This window comes from Ovis aries, chromosome 25 (assembly GCF_016772045.2).
Source record: "Ovis aries strain OAR_USU_Benz2616 breed Rambouillet chromosome 25, ARS-UI_Ramb_v3.0, whole genome shotgun sequence".
NCBI lineage: Eukaryota > Metazoa > Chordata > Mammalia > Artiodactyla > Bovidae > Ovis > Ovis aries.
In genome coordinates, this window is record NC_056078.1 from 3,420,780 (window position 1) to 3,442,490 (window position 21,711).

The 21,711-nt window shown below is 43.2% G+C and overlaps 1 protein-coding gene across 3 annotated transcripts in view; it reads left to right on the forward strand.

Annotated features, from left to right (window-relative positions):
• The window catches only part of GNPAT (glyceronephosphate O-acyltransferase), a 37,103-nt gene that overhangs the window by 8,463 nt on the left and 6,929 nt on the right, over positions 1 to 21,711 (forward strand). For all 3 annotated transcript variants that reach the window (XM_060406815.1, XM_060406816.1, XM_004021352.5), the window contains exons 2-10: positions 1,313 to 1,495; positions 8,768 to 8,944; positions 10,860 to 10,989; positions 14,797 to 14,924; positions 15,237 to 15,312; positions 15,586 to 15,737; positions 15,856 to 15,986; positions 17,408 to 17,631; positions 20,850 to 21,092. In XM_060406815.1, coding sequence (XP_060262798.1) covers positions 1,313 to 1,495; positions 8,768 to 8,944; positions 10,860 to 10,989; positions 14,797 to 14,924; positions 15,237 to 15,312; positions 15,586 to 15,737; positions 15,856 to 15,986; positions 17,408 to 17,631; positions 20,850 to 21,092 — 1,444 coding nt within the window. The remainder of the gene's footprint in view (positions 1 to 1,312; positions 1,496 to 8,767; positions 8,945 to 10,859; positions 10,990 to 14,796; positions 14,925 to 15,236; positions 15,313 to 15,585; positions 15,738 to 15,855; positions 15,987 to 17,407; positions 17,632 to 20,849; positions 21,093 to 21,711) is intronic.

The window sequence follows — 21,711 nt, forward strand, 5'->3', positions numbered from 1 at the left end:
GTAGTGTAGGATAGTGGTTAGAAACAAGGTCTGTGCCGAGATAAGGCTCGAGGTTGAGTCCTGTCTCTGCCCTTGGAGAGCTGTGGGGCCTTGGCTGAGTTACTTCACTTCTCTGTGCCTTAGGCTCCCCACTGTGAAACGGGATAGTGAAGCTAACTCCCTCACAGGGTTGTTGTGAGGATTGCCCCTTTGTGGAGGTTAAGTTCTTATTTAGAATACTGCCTGACAGTTAGGAAGCAATGATGCATGTTAGCTGTACTGACGATTACTACTATTACTTTTATCATCAGGAAAACAAACTTTTAAGAATTAACAATTTAGAAGTCATTTAACGATCTAGAAGCCTAATAACAAGCAATTTCAGGGGCGGGTTGGCTAGAACCTGATTTGCAGTGGTTGAAAGGAGATAAGAAACTAATACAGCAAAATATGAACTGCCCCAGAGTAGCTTCTATGGGAGCACTTTTGTCTTGCGTTTGCACCCGTGTACTCTTAATTTATTTGACACAATGGTTACTTTCTAATGTATGCTTTGATTTAATTTTTAAGACTAAGTGAAGGGACTTCCCCGGTAGTCCAGTGGCTAAGACTCTGCGCTCCCAAAGCAGGGGGCCCAGGTTGGATCCCTGGTCAGGGAACTAGATTCCACATGCCACAGCTGAGTTCGCATGCTGCAAGGAAAGCCTGGCACAGCCAAATAAATTTTAAATGAAAAAATTTTAAAACAAGTAAAAGAGGCAGATAAAACAAGTGTGATGGATGAAACCTGTAAAATAGATCAGATTTGCTTTAGACCTTAGTGCCCCACTGTGACTGTATTTGTTAACTTCCCCCCAGGGACACTGGCTTTATAAAGATAGCAATCAAAAATAAAATATTACAATTTAGTATCAATTCATTGATCCTAGCAATAGCTACATTTTTTTTTCCTTACTATGTGAAAATCTAACATCAGAACACCCTATTCTTTTTTTTTGTTTTCCTTTTTTAGGCAAAAATTTATTTAGACCCACTCATTCCATGTATGGGATTTTCTTGGATACATATGGTGGTGGGGGTGGTGGGGGTAGTAGTCACTAAATTGTTTCAGACTCTTTTGACTCCATGAACTGCAGCCAGGCTCCTCTGTCCATGGGATTTCCCAGGCAAGAATACTGGAGTGGGTTGCCATTTCCCTCTCCAGGGCATTCTGTTGTTATCCTATGTCAGAATAAGTTTTGACAAAGATGAAACCTTACCAATGTAGTTCCTAACCCGTCTTAATTTATTTTACAGCATGTGCCTGACTTTCTTTCCTTTGCCTTGTCCGCAGAAAGAGCTCAAAAAGTGGGATGAGTTTGAAGATGTTTTAGAGGAGAGGAGGCATGTCAGTGACTTGAAGTTTGCAATGAAATGCTACACACCTCTTGTCTATAAGGGAATTACTCCTTGTAAGCCAAGTGATATTAAATGTAGTGTTCTCAATTCTGAAGAGATTCATTATGTCATTAAACAGGTAAGTGATTCCATCTTTAGCCATAGCCAGATCATTCATTGTGTACAAGTTTCTTTCTCTTCTAGATTCTGTGAATTTATTTTGCTATTTTTAATGTATCTTTTTGGATTTCACTATATTCAGCACATTCATCTGATATTTATTTTACCTATAATGCATGTTAGCGTCTTTGCTAAACATTGTGTCTAATAGTGAGCTAGTTGAGCAGAGTTCTTGACCTCTTGAGTGTTTAATAGGAAATGATGACAGGTGTGCAGTCAGTTACAATGAAATACATACACAAGACATGCTAGTGGGAGGCCAGTGTACAAGGACATTAATTAATCATAAGGGCAATTAATTTTGTGCAGGGGGTAAGAGAAGTTTTTTTTAAATGAGGCTCGAAAGATGTGTAGGGACTTTCCATGTGAAATAGATGAAGAAGAGTGTTCCTAGCAGAACAAAGAACTTCTTTCCTGTGGTTTTCAAACCTCATGGCACATTAAAATTATTCAGGGAGCCTTTAAAAGCCCCTGTACCTACATCTCACATTTGGGTGAGTGAAGTGAAGGAAAGGCAGAATCAAGGCTGATGGAGCCATTCACTGAGTTAGGGGCTTAGAAGAGGGATAAGAAGAGGGCCGAAGAGAGAAGCTGTGCTCCGTGCTCTGGACACGTCACTTGAGATGTCCAGGTCGAAGTCCTAGGCTGGCATGATTGGAGCTTCACGGTGGCGGCCCTTCATGTGGTAGTGTGCGTCTACACCTTGATATTCATGGGGAGATCCTGCTTCTTTGACATTTAAGTGGAGGTGAGTCAGGTTTATGGAAAATTCTTAATTTTTTTTTTTTTTTTTTTTTTGGCCACACCACATGGCTTGCAAAATCTTAATTCTCTGACCAGGGGATTGAACCTGGGCCTATGGCAGTGAAACCACAGAGTCCTAACCACTGATCTGCCAGGGAATTCTCAGGAAAACTCTTCATTGTCTCCATTAGTTGCTGTCTGTTTTCCTCTGATTTAGACTTATGACCTGTGCTGTTAATCATATTGTTTTCATCTAGCATGATCTGTCTTGGGGAAATTATCAATCTTCTCTCACTTCACGGAAGTGAAGTCAAGTTTCCTCATCTGTTAGAAGATAAAGACAGTTGTTCTCAATACTGACTCTTTGTGAGAATCACCTAGCGAACTTCTGCAGACGTTAACCCCAGTTTCCCACACGTATGTAAACTCTGTGAAGGCGAGAATTTTTTTGTCTCTTTCTCTTTTAAATTGCTATATTTCTGGTACCTAGCACATAGTGCATGTTCAATAAATACTTCTTGAATTAATGGAAAAAAAAATACTTTGGTCCCATCCATAGGGATTCTGACCCAATTAGTCTAGGTTAAGACCCAGGTATTCTCTTTTCTTCAACTCCTCCCTTTCTCCTAAATGGCACTTTTGAATTGCCCGGTTCTCCTTGAACCTCCAAATCTACCTCCACATACTCGTGACAGATGACTTTTCTTCCTACTTCACACAAAAAAATTTAAGCCATTTGTGAAAACTCTTTGAACTTGCTGTGATCAGGCTTCTAATTTACCTGCGCCTAATACACATCATTTTCTTAAATGGAGCCCCTTCTGTTTGAGTTTAGTCCCTACCCCACTCCTTCGCTCTGGATCCCTCCTCTCTCCTCCTCCTCATCCTCAGGGACTTGGCTCTCTTGCCTGTCCAGTCAGATGCCTCAGCTTCTTCCTCTTTATCAGCTCTTTACCATCAGCGTTTAATATGCTCACTGCTCTTCAGCTTAAATAGACCCCCTTTGACCACGTTCCTTCTCTGCTTAGTACCCCTCCCTTCCTTTCCCACCTCTCTCCCCTTTGAAGAAGTTGGCTGGTTTCTATGGACTGGCTTCCAGCCCCTTGTAGTAGTTCTTCCCAAGACTGTGAATGACTTCCTTCCTTGTGACTAAAATCAACCTAGTTCAAATCCTCGCTGACTTTTGGCACATGCCTTCTCCTTCCTTTCCATGACACCTTACTCTTCCGCTTGCCCACCACATCTGTTTATTATTCCTCGGTTGTCTTTACGGGCTTCTTTTTTTTAACCTATCTCTTTAAATACTGCTGTTCCTCAAGATTTTGTTTTCTCCCCTTATTCTACTCACTCGCTGGGCAGTTTTATTTATTGCCAGAATTTTAAGTACCTTCCTTATACTAATGTCTCCGTATCATAATATTCAGTTCAGTTTAGTTGCTCAGTCGTGTCCTCCTCTTTGCGACCCCATGGACTGCAGCATGCCAGGCTTCCCTGTCCATCACCAACTTCCAGAGCTTACTCAAACTCATGTCTATTGCGTCAGTGATACCATCCAACCATATCATCCTCTGTCATCCCCTTCTCGTCCTGCCTTCCATCTTTCCTAGAATCAGGGTTTTTCCAGTGAATCGGTTCTTCACACCAGGTGGCCAAAGTATTGGAGCTTCAGCTTCAGCATCAATCCTTCCAATGAATATTCAGGACTGATTTCCTTTAGGATTGACTGATTGGATCTTCTTGCAGTCCAAGGGACTCACAAGAGTATTCTCCAATACCACAGTTCAAAAGCATCAATTCTTTGGTACTCAGCTTTCTTTATAGTCCGACTCTCCCAACCATACATGACTACTGGAAAAACCATGGCTTTGTCTAGACAGACCTTTGTCACTAAAGTAATGTCTCTGCTTTTTAATATGCTGTCTAAGTTGGTCATGGCTTTTCTTCCAAGAAGCAAGCATCTTTTAATTTCATGGCTGCAGTCACCATCTGCAGTGATTTTGGAGCCCCCCAAAATAAAATCTGTCACTGTTTCCATTGTTTCCCCATCTGTTTGTCATGAAGTGATAGGACCGGATGCCATGATCTTAGTTTTCTGAATGTTGAGTTTTAAGCCTACTTTTCACTCTCCTCTTTCACTTTCATTAAGAGACTCTTTAGTTTTTCTTTTCTTTCTGCCAAAAGAGAGGTGTCATCTGTGTATCTGAGGTTATTGATATTTTTCCTAGCAATCTTGATTATAATATTACTGTATAAAAATAGTATATTATAAATAATATAGATAATTAGTATCTATTGCTTCAGCCTGGATCTCTTTGGAGTTTCATATGTGTATTTTTGTAGTTTATTGGATATCCTCTTGGAAGTTCCAAAAGCACCTCATATTCAAGATGTATAAATCAAAGTCTTTGATTCACCTTGCCCTCATGCCATGGATATGCTCCCCCCCCATCCCCCACCCCAGATGACCCTGTCTCTAAGAATGCTCCCCACTATGTGTTAGTTGCTCAAACCAAAACTCTGGATGCCATCTTCCACTTCTTACTTTCCTCTCATACGCTGTTAAGTCACTGAGAGCTGCTGAAGTGCTCTCCTAACAGTGAGGTACTCTCCTAAAAATAGCACTTGTCTATTTTCTTTCCATCTCTGCTGCCACTTCTCCACCTCAGGCTCCCTTTATCTCACAGAGTGCAGTAGCATGAAGTGATTACGTCTGCATTTAAGAGGCCATTCAGGTTTGTGAGATGGAGAATAGACTGAAGAGGGACAACACTGGGCGCAAGCAGTTGGAAGACTAGCTTCTTTTAGGTTTCCAGGAAGAGGGATCTATCGGGACGGCATATCTGTTGGGCAGATGAGAAGCCCAGCTGCACAGAATAAGAGACCAGGTCATTCTCTGCTTCTCTTGTTTCCTCCAGTGCCTTGAAGAAGTCATTCCTCCTGAATAAGAACTTGTGTTCTTCATCTGTTCACATCCTTCCTGTCTCCAGGTGTCTTGTCTTTCCTACTGCCCAGCGTTCTTTGCTGGTTCAAACTGGAATGTACATTTCCTATCTGGAGGAAGGTCCCCTCCTGGCCTTGTATTCTTTCTTTTAAATCTCCAGTTCTCTTTCCCTTCTTATCCTGACTCCTTAGAAGTATAGGCTGCCCTCTTCAGTTCAGTTCAGTCACTCAGTTGTGTCTGACTTTGTGACCTCATGGACTGAGGCACGCCAGGCTTCCCTGTCTATCACCAACTCCCGGAGCTTACTCAAACTCATGTCCATCGAGTTGGTGATGCCATCCAACCATCCCATCCTCTGTTGTCCCCTTCTCTTCCTGCCACCAGTTTTTCCCAGCATCAGGGTCTTTTCCAATGAGTTAGTTCTTTGCTTCAGGTGGCCAAAGTATTGGAGTTTCAGCTTCAGCATCAGTCCTTCCAATGAATATTCACGATTGATTTCCTTTAGGATGGACTGGTTGGATCTCCTTGCAGTCCAAGGGACTCACAAGAGTCTTCTCCAACACCACAGTTCAAAAGCATCAATTATTTGGTGCTCAGCTTTCTTTATAGTCCAACTCTCACATCCATCCATGACTACTGGAAAAACCATAGCTTTGACGAGATGGACCTTTGTTGGGAAAGTAATGTCTCTGCTTTTGAATATGTTGTCTAGGTTGGTCATAACTTTTCTCCCAAGGAGCAAGAGTCTTTTAATTTCATGGCTGCAGTCACCATCTGTAGTGATTTCAGAGCCCCCCAAAATAAAGTCTGACACTGCTTCCATTGTTTCCCCATCTATTTGCCATGAAGTGATGGGACCAGATGCCCTCCTCACGTCCCAGTTTCAGAAGTTCATTTGCTGAAATTCATCCAGTAAAAGTTACTGTGGGTCTCCAAGTAACCTGATCCCAGGGACCCGTTCAGTCCCCACTTTGTCCGCTATTGCTGTGTCACTGCTGGACACTGCCTTCTTCAGGCTGTCTTACCTGGACGTCTGTGACATCACACAGATGGTTCTCTTCTTGCACCTTCTTGTTAATCCATTTTACATGTTTCTACATCTGCCCGTGTTTCTCAGGATTGAATCTTAACAGCCTCCTTCTCTTCCTCTCTATAGTCTCCCTGATGGATTTTACCCATTCTCATCATTTCAGTGTTCATCTATAGTCTGATGATATCCAAACAATACCTCTACCCTTGGCTAGATAATTGGCATTCAGAATTTAATCTCTGACAGCCCTATTCCCTGCTGGATATCTAATTTCTGTGTCTCACAAATACCTCAGAATCAGCATATCTGCCTTCTCAACCCCTGCAGTGTCCCTGTCTGCACTCTCTATTGAGAGGATGGCCCTACTACCCATTCTTTTGCCTAAACCTGAGCGTCACTCTGCCCTTACCCTTGTCTTCAGCACCCTTTCTTACCTGTGTGTGGGGCTCTTCTGTCTCTGGTCTGAACTATCTTGATAGTTTTCCAAGTGTAGTCCCTTTCCTAGGCTCATTTCCTGAAATCCGTTCCCACCGAATCCTTGAGTCCTCCTTTTTTCCCTTTTTCTAATTCTGCCTTTCCGTCCTCTCTTCCTAACTAGCCGTTGCTAGGATTACTTGCTTAATTATGTCACCAGTAACTTTAATCCTCATGTACCACAGTCTGCCTTCCAGACTGCATAGGCTCTGTGTCAGTGTAGCTCTCTGTTCACGCCTCCAGGTACCGGGCTGCTCCTGGGAGGACGGGCAGAGCTGTGCACATCCGTGATCTCCAGACTTGAGACCCCTTCTTACATCAGTCCCTTCCCGTCCCCTAAATCTGCCAAACCTTAAGCTCTTATTAGACTCTGCCCTCTTGCCATTAGCAAGCAATCATGCTTTTACTTTGGAATAATGAGAAAGATTAGAAGTTATTTTCCTCAAGTCCCTGCTCCTTGCCTTCAGGTGTGTCTGTACTGCACCCTCTCCGTGTGTGCTTCAGCCTGGGCTCGGTGACAAGGCCTTGGATGAGCACACGTTAATCTCTTGTGAGACTCGTAGCAGAAGCCTCTCCCTGTCTCTGTCTTCAGCCTTTCTTTCTCTGTTGATTCTTCCCTTAATCTGACAACAGGTCCAATGCCACCAAACTTTACACTTAAAAATCGTTAAAATGGTGAATTCCATGTTATTATGTTTTATCATAGTTTTTCCAATGCAGTGATGATGTAAAGGCTTTTCAGGTTTGGAAACACTTTTGCTGTCTGTTGTCCTCGCTGAGCTCCTTGTTGAGACTTTTCAGTTATTTGCTCTATGGCCACTGTCTTTACTCTCCCACCTCCTGTTCACTCAGTCGCCGACCTGTTTATATTCAGCGTTGGTTCTGTTCTGATCATATCACTAAACCTTTCTTGCTTCATCACTTTTCTGAGTATAAGGATAACCTCTGAGTGAAATAAGGGAGTACTGGTTAAGAGGAAGCAGTTTATCTTGGTCCCACAGTCTTGGGCCTGTTGAACTGGCTCCTCAAAAGCTCAGATACAGGGACTTGCTGGCGATCCCGTGCTTAAGACTCTGCCATCCAGTGCTGGGGCTACAGTCCCTGGTTGCGGACTTAAGATCCCACATGCCTCACAGCCAAAAACCAGAACATAAAACAAAAATAATATTGTAACAAATTGATGAAGACTTTTAAAATGGTCCATATTTTTAAAAAAATCTTAAAATGTTAGAGAAAAGCTGAGATATGGAGCTAAGTAGAGGATAGTTATACATTTGTGAGAGTACTAAGTGCCACTGACTTCTTCCCTTTGATGTGGCAGTTTGTGTGTTAGATTCCCCTCAGCTTTCTCAAAAAGTGTGACTCCTTCACTGCATGTGACTGGGAGACTGGGGCTTTCACGTCCCATCCTCGTCTTTAAGAGCTTTCTCCTTTAGTAAGAACAAATATTATTTATTACATAGATTTCAGTCTTTTTCAAAGTGCTCTTTTAGGGGGAAGTTAAAGGAACAGATTAGGCTTCTTTGAGGACAGAAGCTGTGACTTGTTCGTCTCCAGGCACTTGGCAGTCCCAGCACACAGCCAGCATTTTGTTCTCTGTACAGAAAGATGTGGCATGCCGTATGAATGAAGAGCGTTCCATTGTGAGGTCATGAGTTTCACTGATTATCCTTTGATAGTTCAGAGATTTTTGTACCAGTGACCTGCATATGTGATACAGTGAGTGGTTATTTCAATAGAATCTTATATTTTCCCCTTGTATGTTGTTACCTTGTAATAGCACTAAGCAGTTAGATGAAGAGGTACAGTAATCTACTGAAAGTTAACTACTCTCAAAGTATATGCTCAGACACTAGATTTTGAGCAGCAACTTAAAGAATTTGGATGTAAGCTTAAGTCATGTCCATTTAAATTAAGAAGAAAACATGCCATTTGTGAGTTATATAACATTAGTCCATTTGGAACTGGTCCTGCTGATTTGAGCAAAAAGAATTTGGACTTTTTACTTTTCCCCAGAAATGTATCCCTGCTTTCCCTTTTAGCTTTCCAAGGAATCCCTTCAACCTGTCGAGGTCCTCCGAGAGGAAGCCTGTGAGATCCTGGATGAAATGAGCCACAAGCTGCGTCTAGGAGCCATTCGGTTTTTCGCCTTTGCCCTGAGTAAAATATTTAAACAGATTTTCTCAAAAGTGCGTGTGAATGAAGAAGGGATTCAGAAAGTGAGTATTGCTTGTTAAAAAACAATCTCTTCTTCAACCCCTCACAGTTTCCTCAACTCAGAGGCATCTCAGTGTGCACTGGATGAGCAGCTGCTGGTTATCAAGCGGCGTCCGGCCTGAGCAGAGGGCAGCTCTGCCTCTCTGCTGGGTGTTTCTCCCTCTCCCCTTCAGACCTGCAGGCTTCAGACAAACCGACTTAGTCACTTACGCACAGACTTGACAGACTGAGCTGGTGTCAGATGCTCACGGAGTACTAAGAGAGTTTCTGCACATGTTTCACTGAAGTTTACAGCATTTTCCTGTGACTCACACGCCTTTCTGGCGTGTTTTTCCTATAAACAGAGACATTCTCTCGTGGTGTAATTATCAAAAGAAGCAAATTGACACTGACACAGTGCTGGTAACACAGGTCTTTTCATGCTTCACCAGCTGTCGCAGCTCTGTCACATACAGGCAGGGGAAGTCCTACGTCACACGTCACAGTCAGCATCCATCTCTCTTTGGAGTCTTTTAATCTAGAACAATTCCTTAGTCTTTGTTTGTGTTTCATGAAACCGCTTTTGAAGGAAACAGACCAGGTGTTTTCTGCCGCCCCTTGCTCTGGATCGGAGCGGTTTCCTCACTCAGGCTAAGGCCGTGTCCTCAGTGTGTTGGCCTGTGAGCGGGTGGCCTCTGTCTGCCGGTTCCTGGTGATGCTCACATTCATCAGTCGGTCACCGCGCTCTGCCGTGTTTCTCCACTGTAGAGTTACTCTCTGTCCCCTTGTAATTAATACACATCTTGGGGAGTGCTTCAGAGTCCTGTTTTTCATCATACTTTGCTCTGTTAGTTTTTATACCCACTGATGATTTTTTCTTGAATCCAGTTATTACTCTTCTGATTGCCAAATGCTGGTTTTTCTAATTCCATCACTCCTGTCATTTAATACTTTTTTTCTGGAAATAAGAGCTTTCTCTATGATGATTATTTTTTCTATTTATTATTTAATACATTTTTTAAAATTTACTTGGAAGCTCTTACCTTCATTGGCCTTCCTGCTCATGCCTTTTAATGCTGTGTTTTTATTCAGTCTTCTACTTGGCTTCTAAGTATTTCTCCTTTTCCTCCTATGACTAATTTCCAACTTGCTGACCTACTATTTGGATCTCTGCGGGAGGGTGTTTGGTACAGTGCTAAGGGCAGGGAGTGTTGCTGGCTAGATCCTAACTGACTACAAACTACCTTACCTCAGTTGATTGTGTACTTAGAGTTCAGAAAAACAGACGGTATGTGGACACACTGGGTATGTTTGAGGTTGCTAACCTGAGAAATGTATTGGGAAGTTCATTTCATTTGTCCCTACTACTGGGCATCCACTCTCCCTGAGTCTAGTGTATAAATAGAAAAGTACCATTCCTTTTCCTGGTCCTAACAATGTGTAGTTTTTTTTTTTAATCTCTGAGAGAGAATTCTTGCTCTCTCTTCCTACAGTCCACCAGCCAGTCTAGTACAGCAGCTAATTGTTGGCTTCTTAACTCAGACTGACTTCAGATTCATTCCCAGTTCCCAGCAAACATCAGTGGCATGACTATGTCACAACCCAGAAAGCTGAATAAGGCTTAAGCCTTATTTACAAATATGTGTGTGATATTAAACAATGCATGTAAAAGGCTTAACTGCTGCTCAACTAATATGTGTTAGTGATCATCACCATGACTATTATTATGATCTGCAAATTTAAAATTGTTAATATTCTTGCATTATTGTGAGATTATTTAGCTAGAACTCAGAAATAAGTTTTGTGTATGGGATCAGAGAGGCAGAAAACCGGTGTTAGTGTTCCCCCTGTAGCACATTCTTCCACTTTCTGATTTAAGGTTCAGTTTTAATAAGCGTGAAAGCTGAAAGTGTTCCAAGTGTAACCTTTGTCTTAAAGCTCCAGCGAGCCATCCAGGAGCATCCAGTTGTCCTGCTGCCCAGCCACCGGAGCTACATCGACTTTCTGATGCTGTCTTTCCTCTTGTACAACTATGACTTACCTGTGCCAGTCATAGCGGCAGGAATGGGTACGCTTCGGTCCTCTACTTTCCTTTTTTGTTGTTGTTATAAAAATTAAAGCTTTCACTGGAACGATTTTAACAATTCTAAGGAAGTTGAAGAAAATGATGAAAATATAACAGCCTCTCCCTCCTTCCCTCCAGTTCCAGGTGTGATCATTGGATTGTGTCCTCTGTATTGTGCTCTACTGGCCTGAACAGACATAAGCAAGCTTGTGTGCACGTAGGGCTTTTGGTTTAGGTTGAAAAAGGAGATTAGACTACCCTACTGGTTTTTTTTTTTTATTTGATAGTGCATCAGTGGCTATCTCTATAGGTCAATAAATAGATCTAAACTTTTTTTGAAAAGTAAAAAAAAATTTAAAAATCTAAAGGGACTTCCATGGCGATCTGTTGATTAAGACTTCACATTTCTAATGCAGGCGATGCGGGTTCAGTCTCTGGTCAGGGAACTAAGATCCCACATGCTGTGCAGTGCAGCCATAAAATAAAAAATATTTTAAATCTAAACAACAAAAAAAATAGGTCTAAACTCTTTTTACTATTTTTCAATTGTGTTAAAATGCACAAAGCATAAAATTTGCCATCTTCATCATTTTTCAATGCGCAGTTCAGTGACATAAAGTTCACACTGTTGTACTGTAGTCTATCCACTAAAGTCTTCTCATCTTGCAAAAATGAAATTCTGTCTTCATTTAGCACTTAGCCTCTCATTCTATTCTCCCTGCAGCCCCTGGCAGCCACTATTCTGTTCATGCTTTCTATCTCTGCAAATTTGACTATCCATTACCTTCTGCAAGTGGAGGTACACAGGATTTGTCCTTCTTTTACCAGCCTACTTCACACAGCATAGTGTCCTCAGGGTTCATCCATATTGTAGTGTCTATCAGAATTTTCTTTTTTTTAAGGCTGTATAATACTCCAGTGTATTGTTGTTCAGTTGCTAAGTCGTGTCTGACTCTTTGCAACCCCATGGACTACAGCATGCCAGGCTTCCCTGTCCTTCACTGTCTCCCGCTGTTTGTATATACCATATTTTGTTTATTCATTCATCTATCCCTGGGTACTTGGGATGCTTCTACTTTGTGGCTGTTGTGAATAGTGCTGCAGTGAGTGTAGATGGATAAATACCTGTTTGATTCTCTGCTTTCAGTTCTTCCAGGTATATACCCAGAAGTAGAATTGCTGGATTGGATGGTAATTTTTTTTTCAATTTTTTGAGGAACTGCCATTTTGTTTTCTAAAGAAGACACCGTAGGGTGTTGGCTGCACCCCAACGGTGCATGCAGGTTCAATTTCTCCACATTCAACCAACACTTATTATTTTCCGGTTTTTTAGATTTTTTTTGTTTTGTTGTTAATAATAGTCTTCATAATGGGTTTGAAGTGATATCTCATCATGAGTATTTGTATTTCCTGGCGATTAGTTATGTTAAGCATCTTTTCATATGCTTGTTGGCCAGTTCTGTATCCTCTTCAGAGGAGTATTTTAAGTCCTTTGGATTGTCTGTTTTCTTTGTTGATGAGTTGTAGGAGTTCTTTATATATTCTGTATCAGATATGTGACTGTAAATATTTTATCCCTTTTCACTCTGTTGATTGTATCCTTTGATGAGTGGAAGTTTTTCATTTTGATTTACAGTCAGTAGTCTGTGTCCACAAGTTCTGTATCCGTGGATTTAACCAGCCACAGATCAAGGATATTTGGAATAAAAACTCCAGAAAGTTCCGAAAAGCAATAATTGAACTTGCCATTCACGGGAAACTATTTGCATAGCATTTACAGGTGGTGCAGGGGTTAAAGCGTCTGCCTGCAACGTGGGAGACCTGGGTTCGATCCCTGGGTCGTCGGGAAGATCCCCTGGAGAAGGAAATGGCAACCCACTCCAGTATTCTTGCCTGGAGAATCCCATGGGTGGAGGAGCTTGGTGGGCTACAGTCCACGGGTCGCAAAGAGTCAGACACGACTGAGCGACTTCACTTTTACAGTATACTTACAGCCATTTACAAGCAATTGTGTAAGAATCATAAGTAATCTGGAGCTGATGTAAAGTGTACAAAGGTGTGCTAGGTGGTATGCAAACACTCTGCCCTTTTATATAAGGGACTTGAGCAGCCAGGTGTTTTGGTACCCACAGAGAGTCCCAGAACCAGCCCCCCATGGACTGCTCCCAACCCAAGGACAACTGTAGTCCAGTTTGTCTGTTGTTTCTTTTATTTTCTGTGCTTTTGGTCTCATATCTAAGAATCATTGTCAAATCCAATGTTATAAAGCTGTCCCCCTATATTTTCTTCTAAAAGTTCTATAGATTGAGGTTTTGTATTTAGGTCCTTGATGTGTTTTGGTTTAATCTTTGTATGTGGTGTGACTTTTCTGGTAAGATTCTAACTTCATGTCTAAGATTTTTATTGCTACATAATATCCAGCAGTGTATATGTATTATAGTGTAGTAGTTTTGCTGAAACAACTTTTCAATATATTTTCGTATTAGTGCTTTTATTTCTGTAGAATTGATTCCAAGAAGTAGGATTACCAACGCGAAGACATTGTTTTTATCCCCCTTATAGGTAGCCAGGAAAGCTGGGATTCGGCCGCATATGCGCGTGCTCAGTCATGTCTGACTCTTTGTGACCCCATGGGCCGTAGCCCACCAGGCTTCTCTGTCCCTAGGATTCTCCAGACAGAAATACCGGAGGAGTGGTTTGCTATTTCCTTCTCCAGGGGATCTTCCCAACCCAGGGATCAAACCTGGGTCTCCTGCATTGCAGGCAGATTCTTTACCACCTGAGCCGCCTGGATTTAATCAACACCGTTGTTAATAAGCCCCGGTGGCTCAGTGGTCAAGAATCCGCCTGCCAAAGGAGGAGACTAAAGAGATATGAGTTTGATCCCTGAGCCGGGATGATCCCCTGGAAGAGGAAATGGCAACCCACTCCAGTATTCTTGCCTGGAAAATTCCGTGGACGGAGGAGTCTGGTGAGCGACAGTCCATGAGGTCGCAAAGAGTCAGACACAACCGAGTGCTAACAGTAAAATAAAAACTGCCAGGAACCTCAGCACTTTAAAAGTATTTCCATCTATACAGACGATTGAAAAAGTTATTTGAAAATTAGGAAAAAATGAAAAGAACTTTCTAAAAACTGATAGTGAACTCTTTCTTTTCATTGTTGACTTTTCTGTTTTAATCTGTGCGCTTCTAAAAGAATATCGGTATTTTTACCTGATGGGTAGAAAGGAAAGGAGAGAGTGAGCTAGTTTGGCCTACCCGCCCAGAGCATGAAGGATGTGTTGATGTGTCATCAAGGCCAGGCTTCCCAGGTGGTTCAGTGGGTAAAGAATCTGCCTGCCAGTGCAGGAAACGCAGGAGATGCCGGTTTGATCCCCTGGAGAAGGGCATGGCATCCCACTCCAGTATTCTTTCCTGGAGAATCCCATGGAGAGAGGAGCCTGGCCAGGTAGAGTCTTAAAGAGGGTCTTAAAGAGTTGGACACAAACTACTGAGCACTCACTCACGTCATTGAGGTCAGCAGCAGTACTGACTAGAAAGGTTGGCACGATGCCACAGTTGAGGCTGCTGCCCCTGTCTCTAGCTGGTCTGGTTGTAGATGCAGAGCTGCATGGAAAGGAGGGTGCACGAGGTAACCCCCCTACCAGCACCTGCCCAGCAAGGCCATTCTTTCCCATAATCCCATTAGATGTTTCTTCTTAAGATGAGGAGTGTCTTACATACCTAAAACCTATCTTAATAGAATTTGTTTGAGATATTTAGAGGAAGTTGCACTCTGGATAAATATTAACCAGCCTTTCTTTGGTAGACTTCCTGGGAATGAAGATGATCGGTGAGCTGCTGCGGATGTCGGGGGCTTTCTTCATGCGGCGTACCTTTGGCGGCAATAAGCTCTACTGGGCCGTATTCTCCGAATATGTGAAAACCATGTTACGGGTAAATGCAGATAACTACCCAGTGCTTTCAAGCTGTGCTTTCTTTTCACTGACGTTTGCTGTCAGGTCTTATTTAAATTCTTAACTTCTGAGTGGACCACTTAGCTGTTTCTTTCCCCTCGAGGAATGTACATAACCTCAGCAATCTGTTTACTCTGCGTGGCTCCCTTGTTTAAGTTTCACTGCGAGCAGTGTTTGCTCAGAGGGCTGGGGAGGGAACTCGGGAAAAGGAATCAAAAGAAGCATTTATCACTTTGAGAGTAGGCAACGGGTTTTGTGTTTTGTTTTGTTTGTTTGTGTTTTCTCTTTAAAGAATGGTTATGCTCCTGTTGAATTTTTCCTCGAAGGGACAAGAAGCCGCTCTGCCAAGACATTGACTCCAAAATTTGGTAGGTTCCTTACAGATTGAAGGAAAAATACAAACCCACAGGCTTCAGGTGTGGTGTCATCATAGCTGCTTAATAGAACATGATACTTGCCTTTTTTTTTTTTTTTCCAAGATATTCTTTGCCTTATAAGTGCAGTTTGTTTCTTTATAAGTGCAACAGTCTGTATTATATTTATGGGCTTGGTATATAACGTATACTGTTAGTATCTTCCCACACCCTTGTTTGCGCTCTTTTTCAGTATGTATGAAAAGCTCTTTCTCCCTGTGTTTCCAGGTCTTCTGAATATTGTGATGGAACCATTTTTTAAAAGAGAAGTTTTTGATACCTACCTTGTTCCAATCAGCATCAGTTACGATAGGATATTGGAAGAAACTCTGTATGCATATGAGCTTCTAGGGGTTCCTAAGCCGAAAGAATCTACAACTGTACGTAAAGCTTGATAGCCAAGCTTGACTTTACTGGAATTTATAGAAAATGCTAGTTTATACGTCAACTAATTTCTGGATTTATTCCTATTTTTCCCCCCTGTTGTGACACTCGTAGGGATTGTTGAAAGCCAGGAGAATCCTCTCTGAGAAGTTTGGAAACATTCATGTGTACTTTGGAGACCCTGTGTCGCTTCGATCTCTGGCCGCTGGGAGGATGGGTCGGAGCCCGTATAACTTGGTTCCCAGGTGCAAGGCCTGTGTTTTCATAACTGACATAGAAACAAGGATGAAAATCTAAAAGTGTAAATTGTAATTCTTGAGTTGACCACTTGCAGAACTGAAACTTGCTTTTCTGAGATGATACCCTGGAGAAGAGAAAGCTTCAATTAATGTGTCTTCTAGACAGTTAGCTGCAGTGTGTATATTAAACGTGCCAAGCCAGACAGTGCTGAAACAAACACAGGGCCCCATTGCCCACTCTCAAAGTGACAGATGTTTCTTCTGATTCCTTCTCCCCAGGCTCCCTCCCCCGTAACCTACAAACTTAAAAGCACAAACAAGAAAAGTGTGTTAACAAGCACATATATAGGAATTGTTGAGCACTTCTGGTAGGCCAGTCAGTATTTTTTTTTTGATCCTGGAAAGGACTGTTTAGTAATAGTGAATGGGAGTGAGTCCCTGCTCTCAAGAAGGTTACAGTTTTATGAGCAAGGAAACAGGTTCTCTCAGGTTGCAGCTATAAACACATGTTGGGCGGGAGGGGCGGGGGGGGGGGGGGGTTGGTTCTTAATGCAGAGAAGTACACCTGCGGGAGTAAAGGAGACAGACTGCCTGCTCAGCCAGGCCTCACGTGGCTGCAGCATCGCTCATGATTTATCTGCAGTGCCAGTGGTCCCACAGCAGCTCCAGCTTCATTAGCTGTCAGAAGCAGATAGTTAGCTTTTTGTAGCCACAAGCTTTCACTCTTTCCGTCTGAAATTGGCCAGTTGTATCCATTAGCAGGGAGTTCTCACTGGCTGCAGCTTTCACGTTATTTTGTGGGTTATTATGTGACTGCTGTCAGGTCATACGCATATCCTTGGTCCAGCCAGCTGAGTAGGTTCCTGATATCATGCAATGCAGTGTTTAGTGATCCAGGCATGAGGAGTGTGTCAGGCGAGGACCCTGGCAACACCAGTCAGGTGCCCTGAAACTTCTCAGAAGGACGGTGTGGCAGTCAGGCCCACTGTACAGCCTGGCAATGCAGACATGAGCAGTTGTCAACAGAACATACACCTATCATAACCTGATTGGTATGTTCTACAAGAGACACATTCAAAATACTATGAACGAGGCAAACAGTCCACTGGAGGAGGCATTAGTTTTCACAAAAGAACTGATCTATCCCACTTACAAAGCGCAGAAGTGTGTGTTTGTTTTGGCCTGAAACCAGGGATAATAGAACCCTGTTAGCTTGAGTATTTTTAATCACCTGTCAAGAGCATACCCTCAAGGCAAACAGATACTTTAGTAAAGTGCAGGTATATTTTTTCAGTGTGACCCGAGAGAATTCAGTTGGCATAAAGCATGAGAATGCTCTAGAGGGTCTGTCTTCTCCCGTTCCCTTCTCCTCTCACGTTGTCTAAGTGGCAGAACTGTGATTGCTTGTTCTGTATTCTTCCTTTTAGATATATTCCTCAGAAACAGTCGGAGGAGATGCACACCTTTGTCACTGAAGTTGCCTACAGAATGGAGCTTCTCCAAATTCAAAACCTGGTCCTGAGCCCGTGGCCACTAATAGTCGCTGTCCTGCTTCAGAACCGGCCATCCATGGACTTTGATGCCCTGTTGGAAAAAACTTTATGGCTGAAAGGCTTAACCCAGGCCTTTGGGGGGTTTCTTACTTGGCCTGGTATGTATGTGGGACATATGTGGTGAGAATGGTTGCTTTTTTTATTTATTAAATTTGGGAAACTTGTAGCCTAAACATGAAAAAACCCATATAGGACTTTGAGCAAAGCATTGCTCAGAGAAAGAAAGCTAAGTCTGTTTTTATGCTATAGGACATTGACCATAGCTTGTTGATTACTTGAGAATAATTGTCTATATATCATGTCTCACTGTGAGACTCCAAGTAGATAGAGGACTAGAACACCCTCCTTTGTATCTAGCAGAGTGGGAAATAAATAATGACTCTTTGTACTCCGCATATTCTTCCTGCAACACCCACCTCTTTCTGCCACATATTTGTGATCCTTTGCCTTACTGGATTGTAAGGATTAAAGGGCTAGTCTTGCAGAACTGTATACAATTCTCTGATAATAACAGCTTTGAAAACCTAATTGAAGTTGTGACTACTATGCTCGGAGTTTGGAATATATATGACAGTAGTTAGCTTAAGTTACTTTCAAGCCCTTTGATTGAAAATTGTAGAGACTGCAATTGAAAATGCAGTCTTTCAAGGGGGGCACAACCGATAACATACAGGATCTTAGTTCCCCAACCAAGGATCAAACCTGTGCCCCCGCATTGGAAACGTAGAGTTTTAATCACTGGACCTCTAGGGAGGTCCCAGAATGCAGTCTTTTAAGACCATATAATTATATATAGTCAGATACTTACTGTTCACTCATTAAACCTGGGAAGTACCAGGGGTACAAAGATGAACAAGATGTAAACCCTGTTCTGGATAGAAGGCAGGATGGGTGATGATGTACAGACTAGTAGTTCGTTTAAATAAAGACAGAGCTATGGGCAGACTGCTGAGGGTTACTGAGAGTAATGCTTGGGAAAGGGCGCACGCTCAGGAAGGTGTGACTTGTGAACCAGCCTTGAAGGGCAGTAGGAGCCCCTCAGGAAGACAGCTGGGGAGGAGCAAGGCCAGTGCAGGGAGTAGGAACAGGCAGTGAGGGGGGCGACAGCACTGGGTGTCTCTTGACCCGCTGGTGACGGGCGTTGATAGAACACTGGCTTTGGGGACGGCGTGACGGAGGTGGACTGCGGACAAAGGCTGGGTGCCAGAGGCCTGCTGCCTTGGAGTCTGGACTAGAGCTTGACGTCGCAGAATGCAGCCGTGGATTTAGGCAGGGAGGTATGGCGGATTGGCCTTAGGAAGTAGCCAGATTTCAGTTTAAAGATGAACCCCAACGGGGAGAGACTGGAGTCAGGGAGACAAGCAGGAAGGCTGCCATTCAGAGATGAGAACTCAGGCAGCAGAGCCAGGCAGCTGCAGAGGGCGGCATGGCTGACAGAGGCCTGGAGGGACTACTCACAGGAGTGCTGATCAGCTGAGTGTTGATCACCAGTAGGGATGTAAGGATGAATCATACATCTCTCCCCAGGATTGTAATGGTCTGATAGGAGGCAAAGGACATGTTGATTGTAATATAAGGCATAAAGTCATGAGAGAGGAATACCCAGAAACATGAAAATGGAGGCACCTGTCTTGCTGAGATGTTTTGCTTTTTCAAGAGGGGATAAATATGTGGATAATCCATAGCTAAAAGTGCCTGTGCAGCCACCGTGACAGCTGTAGTTGTCATTAATACAAAGTGAGAGTCAGTTGGTAAGTTCCAGAAGTCAGATACCAGAAATGATCAAACACAGTTTCTAATTCAGAACGTGGTGTGTGTATTTGGTTCCTTTTTTGCTTTTTTACCCAGATTATTTCATATTCTTAAGCATTCTCATGTCTAGGCTATGATACGCATATTGTTATATTATATATAAAACAAATCATACTGTATTGTTTATATAGTGTCATGCACTGTATCATTACCATGAGCAGCCTGAGACAAGGCAGATGAGTCCAGAGTGAATATGATTGAGTCTGGAAGGAAAAACTTCACCTCCCACTTGTCCCTTCCATGAAGCGTTAGCAGAACCTGTTGTCCCGCTTGAACAGCGTGCCTCCTGTACACACCTGTCAGCCAGCTCTTCGGGGAAGGCAATGGCACCCCACTCCAGTACTCTTGCCTGGAAAATCCCATGTACGGAGGAGCCTGGTAGGCTGCAGTCCATGGGGTCAGGAAGAGACGGACACGACTGAGCAACTTCACTTTCACTTTTCACTTTGATGCACTGGAGAAGGAAATGGCAACCCACTCCAGTGTTCTTGCCTGGAGAATCCCGGGGACGGGGAGCCTGGTGGGCTGCTGGCTATGGGGTCACACAGAGTCAGACACGACTGAAGCGACGTAGCAGCAGCCAGCTCTTTGTCTCAGGGTAACAATAAAATGAGTTCCCTTATCAAGAATATTGTTAAATGCTCCTACCTCTTTTATCGTGCTTATAATTCTAACTCCTCAGCTGTCTCTTGGCCAGTGGAGTGTCGGGTGCTGACATACCAGGAGCTGTTATGAGCCCACGTCTTCAGTTGCCTTTGACACAGGGCAACCAGAAAAGTCTGCCTGGTGTCCCTGTGTCCTCAGGGAGACGTGAAGCTTGGAGGGCGCCTGTTCGGGTTGCCCTTTGGTTTACCTCCAAAGTTGTAAAGTGATATTCTTGCCATCTTGGAATTTAGGTGTGCAGCATATCTTCTTTTTTAAAAAAAAATATTCATTTATTTATTTTTGGCTGCATTGGGTCTTATTTGAGGCTGCAGGCTTAATTGACCTGTAGCATGTGGAATTTTAGTTCCCTGACCAGGGTTGAACCCACGTTAGAAGGGTAGAACCACCCATTAGAAGGCATGTTCCTAATCGCTGGAGCTCCCCCCACCCCCGCCTCCCCAGGGAAGTCCCTAGCATGTCTTCTTGTCTTAGTATTCTTAGATCCACATACGTGATTTTCTTGTCATGTAACTTGCTATTACAAAAATGTGATTCTTGAGAAAGTGTTGGCTTTCAAAATGGGAGTTGATGTGCATTTCAGAATGGCTAACAGATTTGGGATAGATGAAAAAGTATGTTATATGTCCTTAAAAAGAGTTGATTTATGCCATACTGCTTTTAAAATATCCTTCCCGTGTAGTATCATTACCTCATTTGGTGAGGTCTAAAACCAGTACCTGTACTTAACAGTAAATGTGTCAGTTTGCTAGCGTTAATTCATACTGGGGGTAAGACGCCCAGCAGTGACCCAGCCCATTTCTTTGCCATTTACCTGAGTGAATTGTCCTTGCCTATGTAGATAATGAACCTCCCGAAGAAGTTATCCAGTCCAGCATTCTTCTGCATTCCAACATTGTCAGCCTTGTCAAAGACCGGGTGATTCTGAAAGTGGAGTGTGGAGACTCGGAACTGGTGGATGGACTCATTTTCCAGCATATCACCCTCCTCATGTGCTTGGCATACAGGAACCAGCTGCTCAACATTTTTGTCCGTCCTTCCTTAGTCGCTGTGGCATTGCAGATGACCCCTGGGTTCAGGAAAGGTAACTTTTGGTACCGTGGTCTTGAATTCTGGAAGAGACCTGGCCATTCAGTCCCATGTAGGGAGCAACGTTTGAAGCTTTCAATGCCCTGCCACGTGCGTGCATCCCCATACCAGCAAGGGGAGGGCCTGTACTCAGAACTAGTCAGGTTTTTCCTCCTAAATGCATGGCTAGCTGCCTAAAACTCGGGAATGCAAAGGACCTAAAAAAATCATCTAATCTAAACATCTCCTTTTATAAATACGGAACACTAGGCCTAGAGACTTCTGATTACTTAAGGTTATGGGACGAGAGCACAGCTCTCCATTGCCTGGTCTGACGCGCTTTCTCTGATGTCACTTCCCTCAGCCAACAGAAGCAGACGGGGTGGGTGAACAGTCGCAGCGGTGTGTGCGTGCTCATATACAGGAGCGTGCTGGTTGCACCGAGGAGTATAATAACAAGTGAAACCGTTGTTTTCACAGAAGCCTGTAGTCAGGGCCAGGGGTTTTCTACACAAGGCTGCACTGTAGAATTTTTGGAGGCTGAGTTCCATCCCCGAAGGCTTCTGATTCAGTTGGTGGTTTTTGTGTTTGTCATTCAAAGCTCTGTAGATCATTTTAAGGAAAAGCCAGAGTGG